Here is a 24,120-nt window from a genome sequence, read left to right on the forward strand (position 1 = left end):
GGCAATGAAAAGATTTGGCACGAAGTCTATATTTCGTATTACATGCACCTATATCTACAGCTCAAGGGAATCGAATAGAAACAAAAGTTAGTCCGTCCTTTGACAAACAATGTCGCGAGTGATTGATTGGAGTGGCAATTTCGTTGCTGTGTAATAACACCTGATAATATAATAATAATAATATTAGAACATTAATATCACCACATGAATCTTCCGAATGACTGAGTGTGAGAGATTAGAAAATTTGAGAAATGCGAAATATACTCGTATCTAACTCGTATCTAAATTCGTATTTAGATACGAGTATATTTCGCATTTCTCAAATTTTCTAATCTCTGACACTTATTAGATTTATTTATTTTATTAGATTAGATTATGAAACTCGTGTTTAAAATAGATATAATAATAATAATAAAATATTGATACAAACAAATAAACATTACTCATACGCTGACACACACCTGCAAGCACACAAGCGCGCACACATACCAATTCCTTACCTTACTTTTATTTGAATTTGTATACGAATTTGTATTTCTCATAGATGGCGCTACAGCTAAAAAGTCGTTGAAAACCAAAATACAAAGATCCGACACGCAAGCACATGGAAGAATTCGTGAGGTCCGTTGGTTCGTTCCGTGGGTTAGTTGGCATAGCGTCCGGCACGGTTTACTAGAAGACGTCGGTTCGAATCTGGCCGGATCGAAGGAATTTTTTCTAAGTGTTTGATTTTTGTATTAATAATTATAATAAACTAGTGGAGTAACTTCACAAAATATAATTGAATATCAATTCAATACACATTTAATTTGTATATGCAGTTCTTATTCTTTAATTTTTGATACTTTATTTACTGGCATAAAAAATGTAATATGTAAGAAAGGGGATTCTAACAGCATTTTTTACAAGTAGCCCCAACACCGGATACTATAATTATTAGAGCACTTGTGACATGGGAATCGGAAATAACGATTTTACCATGAACTTAAAGACCCGGGATAACATTGAAAAGTTAGTTTTTCTACATTGACCCGACCAGAGATCGAACCCGAGACCTCAGAGATGGTGACAACATGAAAACTTGTATGTAAGTCACTCGACAATCGCCACGTGGAGAAGTAAATAAAATAAAACGACTATCTTCAACTCAAAACATCATTTAAAATAATATAATCGCTTAAAACCGTGTCGAAGAAAAGCCTAAGCAATTTACTGGTTTTCAATTGTAGGAATTATTCGACGACCTCTCGTAGCTTAGGGGTTTTTGCCCATTGCGGAAGAGTATTTATTTTTCAGCCCTCTGGCATTAACAAAAGATCTTTTTACAAATCAAATTCAAAGGTTTCTTAGCAAGGAGTTTAGAATAGAATATAATGAATTTGATATAAAATGTATTTTTTTAATGAGACGCATTTAGGTTAAATGCGTTGAAGAAACGGTTTTTAAACTATGTGTGAACCTTTGTAGTAACTAATTACAATAATAATAATACTAACGCACACTCTCATAGCCCCGCACTAGGGAAACCCTGTATCGCGGGTGCCAAGAACACACAAAGACAAACACCAATTACATCCAAACTCACGAGAGAAATAACTGTAGGCCATACACAATTCTCCCGGTCTGTGTATCGAACCCAGGACCTCTGCGTGGCAGTCCAGCATGGTAACCGTTCGACCACGGAGGCAGTTAATTACAAAATTAATGAAATTACAAAAGACTAGGTATTTTCGTCAAAATTTCAACTTAAATTGACTCCGCTCGACGTCTTGAGGAAGCACAAGCTCCTAAAGACTTCTAATGTAAAAAAAATCAACTTATGAAATTTACTGATCAAAGATGAGTTGTGATTTCACAGATCTTGGAAAAATGGTCGTGTTGATCGTGTTACACGTCAAAGTATTTTTCAACTCGTGATACGCAAATGCCTGGGGCCCCGTCAAGTGTCAATTCATTTGCAACCATCTACTTTTCGCCCTAGCAAAACAGTGTACTATTATTTCTATGTAAAATGAACGGTAAAGGCCTTTTTTTATTAAACAGGTCAGGGTAGTACCTAGATTCTGATCAGATAAATTAATGTATATGTTTGTATATATGACGACCTCGGTGGTCTAATGGCTGACATTGTGGGCGCTGAATGCGAAACCCCAGGTTCGATTCCCGGTAGGGTCAATTTGAAATGAATTTTCCTGAATTGGTTCTGGTCTGGGTGTTCTGGGAAGTGCTCCAGAGTGAATTCCGTTGCTGTGGTACTCATAGTACAAGGAATTCTCCAGTTTGAGACCAGGCAATTGGTGTGGCTGTCTGGCACATATTGATTTGATTATTTGACGTAATCATTATATTATTTAGGATGGTTTTTAAGTTTCAGTGTTGTGTTTTTTTATTTATAAAATATATACTTAAGTGCGCATTTGACCTCCATCTTACATGGTGGAAAGCGACTACGAGGTCTACGATGGAGTATGAACATTTACAATTATTCTTATTCAGTCTCGCCTTGAAAAGACCCAAGTTATAATGTTTAGGGATTTTTATATGATATCCAGTGACGGTACGAACAAGTCGTATGTTTGTTGGTAAGCGACACGCCTGTCCATAGCAGTTGCAGTGCCACTCAGAGCTTTAAATTAAAAAGATTAGAGGGGAACTGCCCCTGTCACCTTGAGACATAAATTGATAAGTCCTATGTGCCTGTAATTTCACCAGCACCCTTACCTTTCAAAACCGGAACGCAGTAATGCTCACATTGCTGCTTAGCGGCAGAAATAGGTAAGGTGGTCTTTTACAAGGAGCTCTACTGGTACTAAATATATGTCTGCCGGCAGGGAATTCCACTAAATAGCGGTGCTCCATATAAATATGGAAGCGTATGTGTGTAGAAATAGTTCAGTGTTGAAATAATAATAGTTTGTCTACCTTATAAGGTTTCAGCATTTTCCTTAATTCGCCGCTCTCATTAAGCTTTTCCACGGTGTCAGCATCCTGAAACAAAAAAACAATGCTTAAAATTTTTAAAATCCTTTGTAAGCTTAGGAGATTTTACATATTTAGTTGCCTATTTTAAGAATTTTTCCAGAGAGACAAAAAATTTAGTTAAGATTTTTTTTATTTAATCGTAATGCGCGTTCTTTCTCTATAATTAAAAAGAAATTAAATTTAAATGAAAAAAATTATTTCAGACACATAATTTATGCAGTTAATTGGCACGTAGTCTGCGAGATGATATAGTTTAGGAACCTTTGGTATATATATAGGAAATGAAACTATTTGTATGGACTTAAATCGCGTATATGGGTTTTTTCAAACAAACCAACGTTTCGTGCCCATAAAATCCGAAAACTTTGTTTAATTTCCTATATGTTGTAATGGCGAAAACCTAAGCACTTTGGTACACAAATTTTTATTGAATTGTTATAATTATGAATACAGAAAAAATTCCTTCTATCCGGCCGGATTTGAACCTACGTCTTCTAGCATACCGTGGCAGACGCTATACTAAGTGAGCGACGGAACGAACAAGCGGACCTCACGAATTTTCCTATGCGCTTGTCGTCGTATCTTTGGATTTGGTTTTTCAAGGATTTTTTAGCTGTAGCGCCATTTATGAGAAATATATGAAAGTATTTCGTCACCCAGTTACATACTTTTACAGCTACCAGCCCAACTCTGGTATGTATTTCAATAAAAGTATTGAGGCAAGAGTGCATATATTTTACCCGCAATTTTACTGAAATGCACCACTAATATCATTTCGTTTTCATATCGCTGAATCAGTAGCCCATTTCCTGAGTGGTAAGTGGGAACAAGCGAAAGCGACACGAAGTAAATAACAATGGATTTTCATCCAGTTTCCTATACGTTCATTGTTTTGTGCTCTCTCTGCTATATGTACTTTTACTTCGTGGAAACTTGGAAAGAGTTTGGTACATGAACTATGAAACTCAGCTATCGATTACCTTCATTGGAAGTTAGGACCAACGGGTCACGAGACTCAGTGCTCAATATAAGACTATTTAATTAGTAAAACCCACCGGAAACTAAAAAAAAAATAAATAAAAATTATACACACTTTGCAAGTGGAGGAATTTACATTTGGAGGAATTTCGGAGGAATTGCACAAAGGAAAGAAAGGAGGAGTGTCTCAATTCAACTGCAATATTTTTTGTGAGTGTATGCTACGAGATTACTCCGACATTTGAGAGAAGATTTAATTAATTATTTTTTGTAAGTGTTTTGGAAAGTAGTATTCCCATTCAAATTTGAAGAAAATATCCCACCTCTAAGTGTGGCAAATTGGAGATGAATCCGGTTGGATTTCACCGAATTTCCGTTAATCCATTTCAAAAAAACTTGGCAAACAGATGTAATTCCACAAATTTTTGGGGGCAATTTCTTTTTATGAACTTACTCAAAGGTATTTTTTAATTTTTATAAATTTAATTTGAAAATAAAAATATTAGTCGCATGTCTTATTTAAAATAAAATTTTTAGGACAATCTACTATTAATAATATTTTACTTTTTTTCTGCCTACGACATTATGTTACTCAACAATTTAAATATTCGTAAATTTTAGTAGGAAAAGTTTTTTAATTTATTTTTACACATTTTCTGCTGTTTCAGTTTCGTCACAAAATGTAAAAATTTATATAAAATATATTATTAAAGGTTAAATAAGGCTTTACTTAGTCGATGGTAAAATATTGTCAATTTAATTGTACTGCCACAGCAAGATCTGAGGGGCATTGCCACTGCGCCTGTCACCCTGAGACACATGCTGATAAGTGTGCCTGTTATTTCGCTAGCACCCTTATCATTTATAGTATCTGGGGTAAATGACTAACGTTCGATGATAAACAATCTATATACAATTCATATATAACATGGAATATTCCACGTATAGAAATCACAAATAATTTATGACGGTTTTAAAAGTTTTAAAAATATTATAATGTCTTAAAACTAATAGCTTTTACTTATAAACATTAATTAACGTTTTAAAAGATAAAAAAAAAATGTTTAAAAAAAATCTTACCTATAAATGTTGATTGATTAATTTGTTGTTTAAAAAGCTGCCAACTTAAACACCGCATCTTGTTTGACTCGCTAACTAACAAGATAGCTTACATTAATCAGCCGTTAGCAGGTTACAAAACGTCAATGAGTTAAGCAAAATTGTTTTGTTTTTTTTGTGAGACAATTTTTACTTTAATTGTGAAAAAATGGAACATTTTCGGCGTGATATTGCAATTTTGCGGCATTTTAGACGAAGGAGCGCAAATATGTACAAAAAACGATATGATCTACTGCTCCACTTTTTTTTTTGTTAATGGCGGCCATTAGGCTTGGGCAAGTGTCAGTTTCCTTCACTTATTTTGCGAAACAAACGTCCTCAAGTTAGGTTTTAGTTTTTCGCTCCAAATGTCAAATGATAGCCATCTGACAGCAATTTTTTTTTGTTTTTTGGCTTTTAATATTGCCAGGAATTATTTTTTCTTCATTGAACATCACTTAACTAATAAGTGTCTAAGTTTTTTTATAGGCAATAGAAAGTTAAATAGTGTTAAAAATCTTAAAAAATTCTTAACTAAATATTGTTCCAAGGGTTGTTTAGTGGTGTTTATTATAAGTCTGTTAAATTTAAGAATTTTGTTTTACCGTTAAATTTTCCCATAAGCAATTTTACTAACGTCAACAATCAGATAATGAAGACAGTATAAAGGTATCAGCAGAGGGAGAAAAAATGCCATAAGTTTCCCATACGCTTTTCTGGCGCCATTGTTCAGTTAAACTTATAAACATTTGTCTTCTAAGGCTGGATGTACAATTACAACACAGGGTACATAATTAAATAGGCCCTGTTACAGGTTTCTTACATTTAATGTTTTTTTCTTTTAGGTATTTATTTAACTTACTGTCGATTTTATAGAGGTTTAAATAATCACGAAATTTAATATCTAATTTGTTAATTTAAATAGTCAACTTAAAACCTTTTTTAAAGTATTCCCTATTTACAATAAGTGACTGCCTCGGTAGCCGAACGGTTACCACGCTGGGCTGCCACGTATAGGTCCCGGGTTTGATTATTGGGCCGAGAGAAATATTTGTATGGCCTACATTTATTTCTCTCGTGAGTTTGAGTGAACTTGTGGTTGTTTATGTGTGTGTCCATGGCATCCGCAATACAGGGTTTCCCTAGTGCGGGGTTATGAGTATGTGTGCGTTATTGTTATTGATACATATTGTTAATTTTTCTGGTTTTTGTTAACAAGCACCTGAAGGAATAGTACCTCCCCGCAGGCATCGCGGTCTTTAGGATGGAGTTGGCGCTTGCCTTCAGTCTATTTGTCAGACTTTTGCACAAACATTCCAGACGGTCATCAACCCATTTATATGTCCCACGATTCTCCTCTCAGGTGAGGGGTTACCTATCAATAGTCCGAAATGACATTTTCCAGAAATAACGTTTGGTCGAAATTTCATAACCCCGAAGAAATTTTGGGAGGAAAATGTTTTTTCTTTTGAAACCTAACTTAACCGAACCTAATCGAACCTAATCGTATCTTTGCGATAAACATTCAACGTATACTTAAAGAACAGCTGTTTCGTTGTAATTCAGTTTTCAGTGTAATGAAAATTCGAACAAACGTTATTTTGGACAAAAACAATTTCGACTTTATGATAGGTTACCCAGGTGAGGGCTTAGGTTAGGTCGACCACACTGGCCCAATGCAAATTGGGGACCTCACGAGGGTTGTTAACCTTCTTCACCGAAAGTATCATGGTAAACTTTAAATTAAATTTCGCACATAAATTCCTAGAAACTCAGAGGCTCAAGCCCGGATTCGAACCCACGGTCTCTGCTTGAGTAGCGGTAGGTCAAGCTACCACGGTTTTTTTCATTAAAACATTTCATTAATCATTTAACTACATTTCATCAATTATTTAACTGCCTCTGTAGCCGAACGGTTACCATGCCGGACTGCCACGCAGAGGTCCTAGGTTCGATTCCTGGGCCGGGAGAAATAGTTGTATGGCCTACAATTATTTCTCTCGTGAGTTTGGGTGTAATTTGTGGTTATCTATGTGTGTGTCCATGGCACCCGCGACACAGGGTTTCCCTAGTGCGGGGTTATATTGGGTGTGTGCGTTATTATTATTATTTAAACATTTCCGATGCGCTGTAGAAACGAAGCAGCCTCATTAAAATCCTGAATCCGTTATTGCATTGAACGGGAAAGACGCTGACGGGCTCCTGCGTGAAATTGCACCATGGGTTGTATGTACGTATGGTGTACTTGGCAATAGGTCTTGAAGATCATGATTTCTGCCTGCTAAGTACAGCGTGTAAGACCACGGACAACATATGACAACATCAGATAAAGGGTAGGTTTATTCTCATTAAGACAATTCAATATTTGCATGAACATTTAAAACTAAACAGTAAATTAACACGGTTCCGATCTAAGCTATAGCACAATGAAAACTAAAAAAAATTTTATCGAATATTTTTTTCTGAGTGTTCGATCTTTGTATTAATAGTTATAACAAACTAGTGGAGTAATTTCACATAAAAATATATCAATTCAATAAAAATTTAAAGTAGAAAAATAGTAATTTTGTTTTTATAGTAGCAAGTAACGGGACGAACAAGTCTTGCGCCTAATGGTAAGCGACGTGCCTGTTCATGGCAGGTGCCACTCAGAGCTTTAAATCGCAAATACCTTAGATTATTACCCCTGTGCCGGTCACCATGAGACATAAATCGAAAGTCTTGTGCCTGTGATTTCACCAGCACCCTTACCCTTCCAAACCGGAATGCAGTAATGCTCATATTACCGCTTGGCGGCCGAATACGTGATGTGGCAGTTTTAGTATTAAAATATTTGATACAAGCCGGAACCTGACAGTTTAGTAAGTAGTAAATAATTTATACGGTTTAGATTTAAATAAAATAAAGATTCTACCGCAGTTGGTGGATGGAATGGATCGTGTTCAACAATACGTTAAAAATCGTCATTGTTACCGCAAGTTCTGATCTTCTACGTCTCGAATGCCATTTTCGACTACGGAATCCTTTAAATAAAAAAAGCACGGCACAAACCAAAAGTTGTACCAGTTCCACATTAGAACTCATTTAGAAATTACACGATGTTTTTCGAATGCAAAATAAAAAGTAAGCCAATGTTTCGAATTTAGAAAGCTCAAGATTTTATTTTCAAAAAGTTCTTAATCTGTTTCTTACGGTAAATTAAAAAAAATACTATTTCATTTCAAAATGGAAACCTCTGGTTTAAATGAAATAGATTTTTAATAGGAATTTTGTGTTGAACGACACAACAATAAGTTATTTTCGTGTTATTAATTTAAATACAATGCGTTGTTAAATGCGGTAACGAGAAAAAAAAAACTTGTTTACCATTTGGGACCAATATCTACATTAGCGAAGCTTACTTGGCAGCTAATCAAATTGGACGGTCTACAGGTATGCACGAAATTTGAAACTAACATAAAAAATACAATTTGTACACGTAGTGACGCAACGCGAATTTTGAGTTTCGATGACCTAAGATAACGCCGATCAAGGTCGCCGCCATATAGGGGAAAAATTGCCGAACTGTGGAAAAAGAGAAATAAAAACGACTAATGTGCTCCCGGGGGAAATCAACATTACGACCAGGTCAAAACAAAGGCAAAACACAAAAGGTCAAAACAGAAATTTTATTCTTATAATTCTTCTTATTTAGAGTACAAAATTTCACTGAAGATTAGACCATGAGGAATCATGCTCATGGGACTAGCAGTAATATTTATATGCTCTTTTATCCGTTAATGGAAGTAACTTCGAAACTTCTGGGAATTAAAGGCTATGATATTTCTCAAAAGGCGCAAAATAGAATATCTTGGTCACGTGATCAGGAACGATAAATACACGTTGCTACAGCTGACAATGATGGGCAAAGTGCAGGCAAAGAAAAGCGCTAGGCGAAGGAAGAAATTAGGGCTGCGGAACATCTGGCAGTCGATCGGCACTGCTTCCGTCGAACAACTGTTCTGGTTGACTGCTGATAGAGATAAATAAATACAGGAAGCTGAAGGCCAACCTTTAAGATTGAAGAGGTACTCCAAGAAGAAGAAGATGATGATAGCTCTAAAAAAAAAGCCTTTAGATGAGCGGTGTTACTGGGCTGAGAAAGGATGCTTGCATGAACATAACAGAAAAGAAGGATGCAAGTGAGACTGAATTGAGAGGATTGCGTTCTGGTTTAAGGGTAAGGGTACTGGTAAAATTTCAGGCACATAGGAAATGGAAAATTCTTTTGGAAAAATTCTTTATTGGGCATTAAACATTACAATATTTACAAAATACAGAACAGTAATAGAAGGCACAAAGCGCAAACGGCACAAGTTAACAGCGGACACCGTACTAAGCTCAAGACTTGTATCTTGGGACCCAATAGCCAACTTCTGTCTTAGGGTAACGGGAGCAGTGGCAGTGCCCTCAGATCTTTGCGATTTAAAGTGGCACAGCATTATTCTGAACATGTCCGTCTTGTTTATCCCATCACATGGTATTTGTAGGGTGCAATACTACGCTATAGTATTGACGCTAATAGATAAGTTAAGTTGTAAAAGGTTTATTGGTAAAGATGCAAAATCGACGACTGTGTATCTTTTACGTTGTAGTTAAGTTGTTAAATGGCTAACTTGACTGAATGTTCGTTAAGCACTAACTTAATTGCCTACTTATGCGCACAGGTAAACAAACAGCCGCGTGAAGTAGGACGCAAAGTAAGCTTAATTAAAATGTCCGGTTGTAAATCGTACAGTATCATAAAAAAAGAATTTTTGTACATTACTCACGTGATTCAATGAATAATATGAATAATACTACACTAATGTGTACTATACTCAATTTCTGATGAAATCTGTGCGCTATTGTCACGGGAAACATTCATACCATAAACCAGCTGTCGCGTAATTCTAAGAACCGTTAGAGATAACAATAATTTATGATAGGTATCTTACCAAAGTCATTGTCTGGAGAGTTGTCTTTTTTAATTCGCGCAATTCTATGTTGTTGAACGATTGTTTGTGCATTCTTAACTTTTGCTTTGTAAACGTATTGATTACTATATGATTACGTTTTGTTCTCTGAGCGTTGTAGAATGTGAATGCTGAATAATAGAATTATTACATATCTTCAACTATGGCTATTGTTACTTTTTAATTTCAGAATTTAAAGAGGTTACAATTTACTTAGCTTAAACATGGTCCAAATGGATCACAATTGAACAAAAGCTACAAACTGACATCATTATTATAAGTTCCTGGAGTTCCTCCCTTTATTTTGAAGTCGGTTTATAAATGGCGAGGAATCGGAAAAAAGGATGATAAAAAGGTGAGTGACAATGAAGGAGGTCAACATCGTCACTACTTTGTAGTGTTCCGTGTTCAGCTGCGGGAAGTATATTGGGGTTAATAATGATGTTTACGATGACGTCGCAGAGTACCAAAAATAGTATCAATTTATGAAACTTTTTTCTAGGAAAAAATCTAAATTGGTCTTTAAGATACTTGACACCTGGATACTTCTATATACATGCCTATATACATATATTATTAGCCCAAATATAAGCGTTCAGAAACCCAAGAACTCCATTTCAATGTTCACATTAACCACAGGTAAGACTGATAAAGTTGCAGATAAGTTTTTCTCAATGAGAAAACTCAGTTAATATCGCCAATGGAAACGTCTACTTACAAACACTGCGTTTCAATGCGTTGGTCTGGCTACAAACTTTTACCTGCTTTAATAGGACGTGGTTTAGACCAACGACTAAGTCATAGCTGCGACTAATTTAGCGTATTCTTTAGCGACGTAAAATCGAAAGATGAATTTTTCTGCATATATGTAAAAAAATGTATCTGACGTTTTTTACAGAAGCGGCACGTCTCAAAAACGACGCATACCTGTCACGCAAAGACAACGAATCGTGTACTAGAACAATGTTGTCTTGTGTCTGACTTTTTTTCTTAAAAGCCCCTAGGGAACTAGGGAACTAGGGGACTAGGGAAATCCTGTGTCGTGGGTGCTACGGACACACACATAGACAACCACAAATTACACCGAAACTCACGAGAGAAATAAATGTAGGCCACACAAATACTTCTCCCGGTCCGGAATCGAACCTGGGACCTCTGCGTGGCAGTCCAGTAACCGTTTGACCACAGAGCCAGTTAACTTTATTGACTTTTTGAGGTAAACTGTTTTTTAATTTATATGTCGATGGTTGATTGCTGATGTGGGGAGCAAAATAGCCAGGCGCAAATGGGATTGAGCGGGCTACGTTAGCCCTCGCTACGAAGCAACTCGAGAAGTGGGCGAACGTCGTCGATGGAAACAGACGGCGGCCGGGGACGGCTGGGAAGGCGCTGGCGGGACGATCTTCATGGGTTTGAGAGAGAGTGGTGGCAGATCGCCAAAGACAAGGAGCAATGGAGGATTTTGGAGGAGACATAATAGGTTATAAAAAAATAAAATGTTATCAGATTATTGCATTGACTATCGACATCATTGTCTTCCTTATCTGTAGAAATATATGGTCCAGATTATGTGATACGAAATTGTATTAAATGTACACAATTATTGTTGTATATTCAACAAAATAAATATTGCAATTAATAAAGCCACATATCACATATCTAGTTCATCATCTGACGCTGGTAGCTGTAAAGGTACTTGGCTGAGTGAAGAGAAACTTCCATAGATTTCTCACATGTGACGAAGTAGAAACAAGATCAGCAACGAGCACATATAGAAAATTCGTAAGGTGTGCTGACTCGTTATATAGCTCAGTTGTGAGAGCGATAAGCCACGTTACGGGTCACTTGTTCGAGTCCATCCGAATCAAAGGAATTTTCTTTGTGCTTGTTCGATCTTTGTATTAATAATAACAACAAACTAATGGAGTATTTTCCCAAAAAAATATATATATTATAAATATCATGACAGTGAAAAAAAAATCATTATATTAATAAATAAATATTCCAACTATATCTTGTTTTAATGCTTTGTCTTTTCTGTTATTGACACAAAAATCCAGTTTTTTTGGAACGATAAGTTAAAAAAGAAAAAAACATTCTTACACTAGCATTACAGTACATTTACGAAAATGTTATTTGTGATAAGAAAAATAGTATTTTTAAAAAAAAAATTGTGACAGACACGACATGAACACGAGAAATAAAAATAACTACCTATTCTTGATAGACGTCTTCACAAAATCACAAATTATAAGCTTCTGTAATAAGATTCCGGTTGATATTCAAAATTTGCCATTTACGAGGTTTTCAACTATAGTGAAACAAAAACTTTATACTAAATGGTTACTATACAGCTTCTGCGTACTTGGATAACAAGAATCTGCTGTGACTCCTTTTGGCTCTTGCAGGCAGTCTCAATCTAAGATGTTTGAAATAAATATAGTAAATGTTAATTGTATTCAAATGTATATTTACAAAGAGCAACCCCTAGAGTTTCTTGCTCATCTTTATTTTCTTCGTTTCTCGTTGATATCAAAAGTTTAAAAGTTACTATTTCTTGGTCCACAAGCAAATTGATCAGCATTCACTTCTCTGTTACATCTTCATTTATTATATACTTATGGATAGAGTCGTGGGGAGATGTAAAGTTCGGCATACATATCTCAATCAGATTGGGGATGTCTTTAAAATAGGGTGGGTAAAAAGTATCAATAAATGATGATATGAAAAACAAAAAATGATACAGCGAAGATATCAGACATATCGACTCATCCGTAGAACAAAGGTGTATGTGCAAGACTATTTGTTCTCAGGACATAGTACATTTCGTTCGTTCTTCTTCGCTAGGGATATCAGATCGACTGTTGTTCGATTTCATAATTTCCGAAACGAAACAAGATATATAAATTCTCAAAACACCTTTACATAGGCCTTAGTTTGAATAATGAAATTATTCTCGTAACGTACTTATTCTCTTTTCGCTATATAATCACGTCGGACTTTGTTCTTCGGATGAGTCGATATATATAACACGAGAAGTAAACATAAGCTAGTAACAAATAAAACCAGATTAGTAAATATGTTAAAGCAGGTCGTAAGTATACAAATTAATACGTACAATAAACTACCGATTAGTGTATCTGACTTGAAAATGGCTGCATCAATTAAACACTAAAACTTTATTTTGAAATCCAGCTCTTTATAAAATCATCGAATTTATCGATTCAAATATAAATGAATATTCATTGTCTTTAAAAAAATCAAGATTTTAAGACTGCTTCCTATTCCGTCGTGTGTCGTGCATCAAACAAAAGCCCGGCGCGCTCGTCTTCTATAAATTCGAATCATCCCTCTCTCTTGCCTCCGCCTTCTCTCTTACTCACGCGTTTAAGTACGTTTACCCGTCACCTAAATTTTACAATAATGCATGCGTTCAGATCTAGTATTCCCACATAACATGTACTTAATATTATGCATATTTCAAGTTGTTTACTCAGGAATAGAAGATATATTTGCTTTCTAACTTTAATGTTCCATTGATTATAGATGTTATACGACTAGTTATTACTTCAGACTTTCTATACTAGAACTTTTTTAAGGTCACGATCGAGGCTTTCTTAATTAAACCAGTCTGGTCAAAAAATGACATAATCAGTCCCATATCTTTCTACTTTATAGTGACTCTAACATCAAGTTACTGGCACTATAACCTGAGCAAGTACAGGAACCTTACGGACTCCTAGTTGGTCTGGGGACTCCCAGATCAACCCGAGGGCAGGGTTGAATAAATTAATTTCTATTAAGTCGTAAAAGTCGCTTGTCTACTCTTGACATTACGTGGCGCACATAATGGGAGCGTTCAAGAAAATCTTCTCGGGAAATTATGAAAACGTGTCTTAAGCATTTTGTACTTTGTTTCCTGGACTTATGGTTCAGTTTCAAAGTTTAAACTTACGAGTAAGTTTCATGTTCACTATGTCAATTTTGCTATTATGAACTACACTTTATCTTTCTAACGATAGTGCAACGTTATGACAGTGATTATAAGCTTCAGAGACAATGTACATAGGTGGACCTAAACTACGCAGATGGATGGCTAAGTAACCGATATAGGCTGTACGTACTGCAGATTATATAGAAGAATTTAAAAAAATAGTCAAATAGCCGTGGTAGCCTAATGGTTTGACCTATTGCCTCTCAAGGTCGTGGTTTCGAATCCGGACTCGCACCTCTGAGTTTCTCGGAATTTATGTGCGAAATGTAATTTGAAATTTATCTTGAGCATTTTGATGAAGGAAAACATCGTGATGAAACCTGCACGTTGAAGAAAGAATGGCCTAAACCCTCGTCTGAAAGGAGACCCGTGCCCAGCAGTGGGTTGATGATGGCGAAGTATGAAATGATATTCTAAAGTTTTGGCTACTTTGAAATCAAATGAAATCTCATCATAATTTTTTTATCATTATTTCAGCCGAAACACGTCCACTGCTAGTATAGGCCTTCCCCAAAATGGGGGGTTTTGTCGTTATCGCCACGCTTGGCTGGCGGGTTTGCGATCGCAGTTTGGATGCAAGCATACTTGAGGACACTGCAGCCCGTCTTCATTTCTTGCTGATCCCTTACTTGCCTTGTGGGGTGCACGAAAGGAACCTTCCCGAAACGACGTAAAGCATATTCTTAGTACGTCTGGTGTACCCTTAGCAACAACAGGCGAGTACATTACGCCGACTGGCAAATCCTTTAACCACGACGGCAAACATATTCCATGCAGAGTTCAGCATGGCGGCTACTTGAGTCGTGATCAGGGTGGCTAATTTCTGGGCAGCGATAATATAGTGTATGCCATCGATACGATAAGAAAACCCGCCTTGTATGACACCCGCAGGATGAGTAGGGGTGATTCTATTCCAAGCCAGAGATCACACGGCACAGTAAGATATATTAAGCTTCTTAATATTTTTTTATTGGTAAAATTTAAACTTAGATTAACCTCCTAAGGCCCCGTGTACATAATAATATGCGAAGTGATTTAGGCCCAGACAATATTATTGCTATGGTCACGGTAAACGTTCAATGGACATTATAATGAAAATATAGCATTCAAATTTAGCGCCGTATATTCTATATGACCATACGGTATTTACATACAAAACTGAGCGCATACTCGCCTGGGTCTGAAACATTGAAACATACAGCTGTGCATTTTAATGTAAATTGGTCTTTTAGCGCTTTTCTATTGTAATTTACTGGATTTTGGGAGGTTAAGAATTAGATTTTGTTGAATGTTAGTATTATATACACTTGAACATGTTGATCGGAAAATTATACAAACACAAAATGATACAACGGCTAGGTTTATAAATTTATGTTATAGACGACTTTGTTTGTACCTTGTACGTTTATTTCATAAATCAACCAGCAACATCTTCAGGTCGTCATTTCCATAAAGTCTAAAAACAAAAGCATTTAACCATCGTATTCTACCAGTTATGTCATTACGTCGTCGCGTCTGTAGATATTAACAGCGGGCCTCAACCACAAATTTAAAGTCGCTTAACGTGCGATGGAGCGAGTTTCGCTTGGGGGTTCTCTGATGGACCAAATTCATAATGAAGCCATACGTCAACTAAAGTAACCAAACTCGCAAAATTAGTAAGCTTAAGAGGCAGGGGGCCGGAGATTAGGACGCCCTGCGGCAAGATGGATGGACGACCTGAGAGAGGTGACCGGACCGGGAGAGTTAGCGTGCTCAAGGGGAAGCTTATGTCCAGCAGTGAACGCGTATAAAATGATGATAACGATAAATCAACACAATATTATCAAATCAACACAATGACATAATAAACCTTGTAGTTTCTCACAAGTTAAAAAAACTTGCATAATAATTTGCGAGTAAAATTTGTTTCGACAACTCGCTTACGAAAATTACAATACATTACATACCCTATGTAAAGAGAACTTTATCTTCTTCAAAAGTTACCTAAGTGATAGGTCACGGTTATGTGGTTTGTTGATTTTGATATTTCTCAAATTTTAATAGCGCGAAATGATGTGTGATTTTTTGTACCGTGTTGCATTTAAATGTCATTGGGTCGAACTGTAGAAGTGCAAACAGTTATACAAGCCGACTAACGGCGTACAAAGCCAGTCCAATACATAGTCTGTCTTTCCAGTTCGAAGTTACAGGTTCAACATCTGTCAAAAGCTTGACAGATGTTGTAAACAACAATGATTGATTAAATAATGACGATGCGAGCTACTATTACAAGCTGATTCATTGCCAACTACATAGGCTGAATGGTTTGATCTATACTCAGAACCCTAAACCATTTACGCCAAACCGGTTAAATAAATAATTTTTATTAAAAAAGGAACCGACTTCAAGCTTTGCTTAAATGTAAGCACATACAAACTGGAGCTAAAAATTTAACAATACGTTAGTGTGCGCAACAGGATTCATTCCCTAGTTTGCCTTCGTTAGAGGTAGGATATTTTCTTTAAATGGGACCAATCTTGACAACAAAAAAGAATCACGCATCCTAAAAACACAGGGTATCCTTGACGATTTAAAAAGAAAAAGATAAAGTATATATCTTTTATAATTTTAAAGAAAGATCGAACATTAACAAAAAATTCCCATCGATCCGGTTGGATTCGAACCAATGTTTCCCAGCAAACCGCGCCAGACACTATGCCAACTAAGCCACCTAACGAACCAACAGTCCTCACGAATTTTTCCATGTGTTTGTTGCAGATATTTGTTTTTATAATTGAATATCATGATATTCTGACATTCAATAATACTTAACACCTGTATTTGAACAGGGAGGAAGGAGCTCTAGCTCTACCAATAAATAGGAATTAGTAATTCTATTATTATTTTCAGTATCTATCAATTTCACATTTTCGCCTCTCCCATTGCCCAAAACATTTTTGATTTTTTTAATAAGAGAGGAGGTAATGGCACAGTTGGCCAGGCTTATTGACATAGATTTAAGAACCAGCGGACTAAAGGCGCCAATAGAAATCCAACCGCTTCAAGTATTTAGCGAGGTTGGAAACATTAGCTCTAAGAGTGGTTATCGGGCAAATTTTAGCAGCGATGCAAACTCGCGTTTGTGAAATGCATCGATGCAAACGCGCGATTGCATCGATACAGTCGCCTATAAATCCCAACTAAAAGTGTAGATAGCGTGTGTGGCAAAGTATTTGCTTTGTCTGTCTATTCGACAAATATAGCAAACATCAAACTCGCGTTACTATAGCTGGTTGGTTTTTCGACGCACACCAAAGGAGCCAAATAGGCAAATACGCATATAAACCGTCCACACTATGGTCATAATCATTATTTTAACTCGTCATTTGGCTCCTGTGTAGACATATTTGTCAGCGTTTGCATGATTGTCTGTACGTTAAATATTTTTCTAAGTACATCAAATACGCAATAAGGAAATGCAAGTAGCCATGTGAAATGCCGCCATTACGGTTCACCACAAACAAAATTAAAAATTAATATTTATATACAACGCTATGAAGCTTGCAATAAGAATTGTCCAAAAACAGCTGAGAATATTAAAATTAAACATTAACACTGATTAAAATCAAACTTTAATAATCTCAATATGATGATGATAGAGTACTAAAAAAACCGACCTCAAAAGTCATTCATCCCCTAGTTTTCCACCATACGAGGTGGAATATTAAATGGGACCACTACTGAGACTAAAGAAGGTACTCTTTCCAACAAAAAAACAATTATCAAAATCGGTTCACAAATGCCAGAGTTATCGCCTAACATACATACAAAAATAATAATAATAATACAGTTCAATTGAGAACCTCCTCTTTTTTTGAAGTCGGTTAATAAATGATACAGCCTTTATAAATGTGTACATCTATACTTTTTTATACATGGCATGACTGCCAGGTGACTCCATTCCACCTGATGTAAAATTGTAAATGGAATCCAAACGTGAAGGTACCTAGTGCTGTGTTGATATAATCACTGCCCTAGCCACCTATACTATGCCTACAAGATGTCTCTTCATGTCCAGTATGCTGGTTTGTCACGCAGGGTGCCCGGGTTCGATTCCCGGGCCAGGAGAAATACTCGTATGGCCTATATTTATTTCTCTCGTGATTTCGGGTGTCATTTGTGGTTGTCTATGCAACCCGCAAGCATTTTAATGCATTGTATTTGTCAAAAAACCTAATACATTGTTAAATAACATGTGTTATCCATCTCTATTACATATTGTTAACAAGAATAAAGATCAGGGATATTATTTTCCGTAATACCGCTTAAAGCTGTCTGTATAGCCTGACTAACAATAAACGTCTACATTAAAATGATCTCAGGAACTATATTTTATTTGATTTTTTTATATGCAATACGTAGGACAGAGGAAGCTCTCAGCTAAATGGTCAGGAATAAAATGACGACACGAGTACCGGAAAGTTTGTTATGGATAGTGTTTTGGTTTGGTAATTTGATATATGCCCAGATCTATAATAAAAAAAATAATGTGCTTTCTAAGCCGCGATACCTTTAGAAGATATTATGAATGTTTCCAACAGACTGAAATTACAGTAGTATAATAAGAATTTAAATTTCACAATCCTAGTTATTTTGTGGAAACAATTCATTTAAATATTTTTTTTATTATTACCGTGAATTTAAAAAGTTTGCATTGCAACATAACGAACCCCAGGTATAATAATTTTAAGTGCAGTAGAGCCCCTGTGAAAGAGTTCAGGGAAGTACTGCTACGTTACCTATTCCTGCCTCCAAGCAGTAATAAGAACATTACTGCGTTCCGATTTTGAAGGGTAAGGGTGCTGGTGAAATTACAGGCACATGGGACTATCAACTTAAGTCTCAGGGTGACGGGCGTTGTAGCAGTGCCCCTCAGATCTTTGCGATTTAAAACTGAGTGGCACAGCAACTGTTATGGACAGGCGTGTAGCTTACCATCAGGCGCACGGATTGATAGTCCCGTCACTTGATGTGATAAAAAAACATATAAAAAAAGGCCTTACAGTAAGTAAGTTAAGATAGTTTACTAATTACCCTCTTGATGTAATAAGGACACATCTGCAAAATGATCATTTTTCAGGAGTGAGGTTTAAAGGTTCTAGGAACGACATTAGTCAATAACTTTTTTATTTATAGATAGGACAGTTATAAAATTTCATACATACATAATTTGTTTCATGTGTTATTTTTATGACTTTGATGTGATAAAACACTTTTGATGACCACAAGCACTAACCTAATGATTATAAGTGATTTTATTATACTATGGGTATGAAATGTTCTGCTCTTAGATACATGGTTTGATTGATAAATCACCTGTGATAATAAAGTAATAAAAATGTAATAGTAGCATTTTCGAGAAACATTATCAAATAAAACTAATCACATATTTTTTATTTCATTTAGTTTTATTTCGCACGTATATTATTAGAATTATTAACACAAAGATCGAACACTCAGAAAAAATTCCTTCGACCCGGCCGGATTCGAACCGACGTCTTCTAGCATACCGTGCCAGACGCCATACAAACTTAGCCACAGAACGAACCAGCAAATCTCACTAATTTTTCTATGTGCTTGCGTCGTATCTTTGTATTTGGTTTTTCAACGACTTTTTAGCCGTAGCGTCATCTATGAGAAATCTTTTATATTTCATCACCCAGTTAGATACCTTTACAGCTACCAGTCCCGGCTAGAGACGCCGCTATTCATTGTATTTAAATTTTTATTGAATTATTATTAGTTTCACAAATATGTCACTTTTCGGTTATTATTTTTTTATGGTAACAAATGACGGGACGAACAAGTCGTGTGCCTGGTGGAAAGCGACAGGCCTGTCCAAGGTCATGTGACATAAGTAGACAAATCCCATGTGCCTGTAATTTCACCAGTATCCTTACCCTTTATAACACGTTATGTTTACATTACTGCTTGGCGGCAGAAATAGGTAAGGTGGCAGTACTTCCCTGGACGAACTCTTTCACAAGGAGCTCCACTGCTAATAAGAAGTACTTTACTACTGATGGTCCAAAACATACGGTTTTACAATTGAAATGTTGAAAATGTTAGTACCCAAAATTATAGTAGCCATGTTTTAGACTTTTCAAGAAATGACTAGATTTCTTGTTTTAGCGGTAACATTAGGTCAAGGTTGGCACGTGGACTGAGGTGGTAGTCGCGTGGCAAAGGGAGAACGATATTCAGCTATAGTTTTTTTTTTACTATTTACATTTTGTTTGACTCGGAAACGTGTAGTCAGGCTGCTAATGGAAACTCTGTAATGGAAAATGACGTCATCAGAAATCGACTAACTTACACGTGGTAATAACACTTTATAAAGTGCTGATTTACCTAGTACATTTTTTAGCCCTTAAACCCTCTCATTCGAGGAGGCTCGTGTCAGGCAGTGGGGCGACGATAATGATGACATGTTAAACATATACATGATGACCATAATAATATTTTTTATATTAAGATTTTCATATATTTTTTTGTGAAATGGCATTGCAACAGACATTGGTAGGAGTGCAGTCAGATCGAATTAGTTTTTCTTTGTTTTCGTTTTTCATATCAATAAAACAAGGCATCTATTTCTTTTGAAATCTATATAATAATATCATAGCTGCAGGCATTAAAAAATTAGCAAAGATCAAAGCAAAAAAGTAATAACTTTAAAAAGAACATGGTCATGGAAAATAATTTTTCAATTGGTATTCTCCAAAGAAGCGTAGCCGTTAGGTTTGAATATTAATATCCGATTTCAAAGAGTTCTTTATAAACAAAAAGGGATCGTCACTCAGTGAGATACGCTTATTCAAGAAACACAGGCTCGATTTTGTAAATAATCATATTTTTGTACTCGATAAAATTCAAAATTTCGTCTAATACGTAATATTACAAAGGCATTTTCAAGATTGTAGGTATCAAATAAGGCTGTTTTATGGATCACCAGGCCTGAGGGCTTCTCCCCACGGATATCAAAGTGAAATTGTATCTATGTACACTTATAGGCTAGGGAGCTATTCTGTATTAGAATACATGGAAGGATGCGTGCGTGTGTGTATGTGTATATCGACTCATCCGTAGAACAAAGATCTATATGCAAGACTACTTGTTCTCAGGACATAGCACATTTCGTTCGTTCTTCTTCGCTGTGGATGTCAGATCGACCGTTGTTCGATTTTATATTTCCGAAACGAAGTATGATATATAAATTCTCAAAACACCTTTACATAGGCACTCGTTTGAATAACGAAATTATTGTCGTAACGTACTTATTCTCTTTTCACTATATAATCACATCGGACTCTGTTCTTCGGATGACTCGATATATGTTTAAGAGTATTGTGTCTTATGTATGAAGATTCCGTTGAGCAAGTGCTGTGTAATGAAATTTATGTTAAAAGAAGTGACAATTCTGTCCACTTGCTAGTGCAATCAAATAATATTAAAATAGCACTAAAATAATGCTTAAATTGATAAGACACTTGTGACATAATGCGTTAAGTCTATTTTGCATTGCAAGCATTTGTTTAAGATGTACTAAAGTTTGTGTATGTGGACATTAGTCTCACAACGTCAGTCGGTTCGAATAAACTTTGGTGATGATGATCGTGATGACCAATCGATGCCTCCAATTAACATTACCTCAACTGAATATTTTGGTCATTTTCTGTATTTTTATAAACAGTCATATTTATTTACTAATGTAAGCCTCACCAAATTTTGTGAATAAAAAATAAAAATAACAAAAACAAACTAAAAACAGAACAGGTCCAAAAATTAACTTGGAGTAGCGTTCATTGGATGTATCGAAATGTTTTTTGCCTAATTTTACCTAGCGACAAGAGTGACTGTAATTCGGAATAGTTGAAGACACCGTCTAACGCAAGGATTCTTAGTATTAAAGGCCCACAGCAGAGAGCGATCGTTAAACAAGATGAGGTCAGTGTTATGAAGCTAGCTTTATATTTCTAATCTGCAAGTGTTCTTGCCATTTCATTTACCGTCTTTTGATTTTATTTTCAAATATATATATTGTAATTTATCTACAAGTAGCTTGTGTACGCCGTAAACTGCAATTTATCTTTCGGAAATTTTACATTTTTGTTAGAGTTTTTTTTAAGTTTTTTTATGATAATGTGACGGGACGAACTGGTCGTGGTCTTCGTTTTAATCGAAAAGTCTATAGCAGTTACAGTGCCACTCAGAGCTTTAATCAAAAATATCCGAGGGACACTGCCATTGCGCCTGTCACCAAGAAACATAAGTTGACAAGTCTTATATGCCTGCAATTTTTAAATTTCATAAATTATGTAATTTTTATATTTTCTGAAGAATTTTGCAATTATCATAAAATTGTCCCATAGAGAACACCTAAATCAGCGTAGAGATAAATTTGCTTAAAAACATTCCAACTGCTGGGTAACAACTTGAGATTTCAATGGTAATTCTGCCAGTCATTGGAGGGTTTTACATTACGTCTATAGAATTTATCTCAAGAACGTCGAGAACGATCTTTTGGAACGAACATAACGAATGTGAACTGGCAATCGGTACTATCTCAATTTTGACAACTTTACAGGTGAAGAAAAGAATTATTTGCGTCATTTATATAGCACCTGGTTTATTAAAGAAAAATACGTAGTTTTTGAATAGTTTTATTACACTTGTATGTTTGTGCATTACGTATTTTTATTTAAAAAACCAAATGATTACAAATGATTTTTTTTTCATCCTGTAAATTATTTTTGTACCATAGTAGCAGTAAACATAAAAAAAAAGTTGTCGAAATTGAGATAGTACCGGTTGCCAGTTCAGTCGATATGTTGTTTGTTAAGACATTCGTTTACAACTCCTTCGGGTTTTTCAGGCGTGTATTATGTTTAAGTCTAAGGAATATTCATTTGTTTCTTAGTTCAATAAAACCTTTGTTTTACCAAGTGACGAGACGAAAAAAATCATGGGCCAGGCGGTAAGTTGTAGGGCTTTAAAACGAAAACACTTGAGGGGCACTGCCACTGCGTCCGTCACCTTGAAACATAAGTTAACAAGTCTCATGTGTTTGTGGCAGTACTTCCTTGGACGAACTCTTTCACAAGGAGCTCTACTGCTACTAGACTACTGCTATCTGTCAAGTTACAGTGACAGCCCGCTGATAAGTACCCGGCTTTTGATCCTGGACAAGGGCCGTTCTATGGAATATATAGAGAAGATGGACTGACAGCGTTCCCTTATGCAACCTATTACAGTTTTATTGCAAGTGCGATGACCAACCTGCGTGCCAAGCGTAGCGTGGTAATTCCAACTTTTATTTATAGGCCTTTTTAAAGCACTGCCTCTTCTAACCTTGACATTGAAGAGCAGATTGGAATGTAACCCGTTCCTGAACTACCGACGTTAAATCACAGAAATCGGGGATTTTTGTGATTATTCAAAAGTTTCCATCAACCAAATAAGATACAAGACTTGTAAACAAATTACAATTTACATAATTTTGTGTCAGTTCCATTTGAAATTTACCTAAACTTAACTTTCACCTTGACATCTGTGATGAGTCTGTAATAAATTGCAATTTTACGGACCACAGTAACGTAAAGTCGTTTTATAGTTCCGTTGATGGAATAACTTGAATTTTTAAGAACATTGATTTCTGATCTGAGTTTACAGAGCATTTTTTTACTATAAGTGATTAATTTATTTAATTTTTTTTAATTTTTGTTCTACACTAACACTTTGAGATTGTGTCGTAAAAAAATTTTTACTAAATATAAATAAAAGACCAAGCTGAAACACAATATACTAGTTACAATAATTGCAGAGGATGTAGGTTTTATTTTTCTGTATTTAATGGAGCGATAAACATTTTTGACGTAACTTCACTTATGGCATTCTTCTATAAGCCGTGCGACATAAAGAATAATAATACATATTTAATACTGAATAAATACATTGTCAAATTAGATTTCTTTAAAACGTCACTCAACTACGTTGTCAAGTGCCTCCATCAAGGAATTCAACGACAAAATTATT

The 24,120-nt window shown here is 35.7% G+C and overlaps 1 protein-coding gene across 1 annotated transcript in view; it reads right to left on the reverse strand.

Moving 5' to 3' along the window:
• Positions 1-24,120, reverse strand: part of LOC113238343 (glutaredoxin domain-containing cysteine-rich protein CG31559-like) — a 152,401-nt gene that overhangs the window by 12,281 nt on the left and 116,000 nt on the right. The window contains exon 4 of the mRNA XM_026475187.1: positions 2,923-2,988. Coding sequence (XP_026330972.1) covers positions 2,923-2,988 — 66 coding nt within the window. The remainder of the gene's footprint in view (positions 1-2,922; positions 2,989-24,120) is intronic.

This window comes from Hyposmocoma kahamanoa, unplaced genomic scaffold (assembly GCF_003589595.1).
Source record: "Hyposmocoma kahamanoa isolate Upper Pololo Valley unplaced genomic scaffold, ASM358959v1 103, whole genome shotgun sequence".
Classification (NCBI taxonomy): domain Eukaryota; kingdom Metazoa; phylum Arthropoda; class Insecta; order Lepidoptera; family Cosmopterigidae; genus Hyposmocoma; species Hyposmocoma kahamanoa.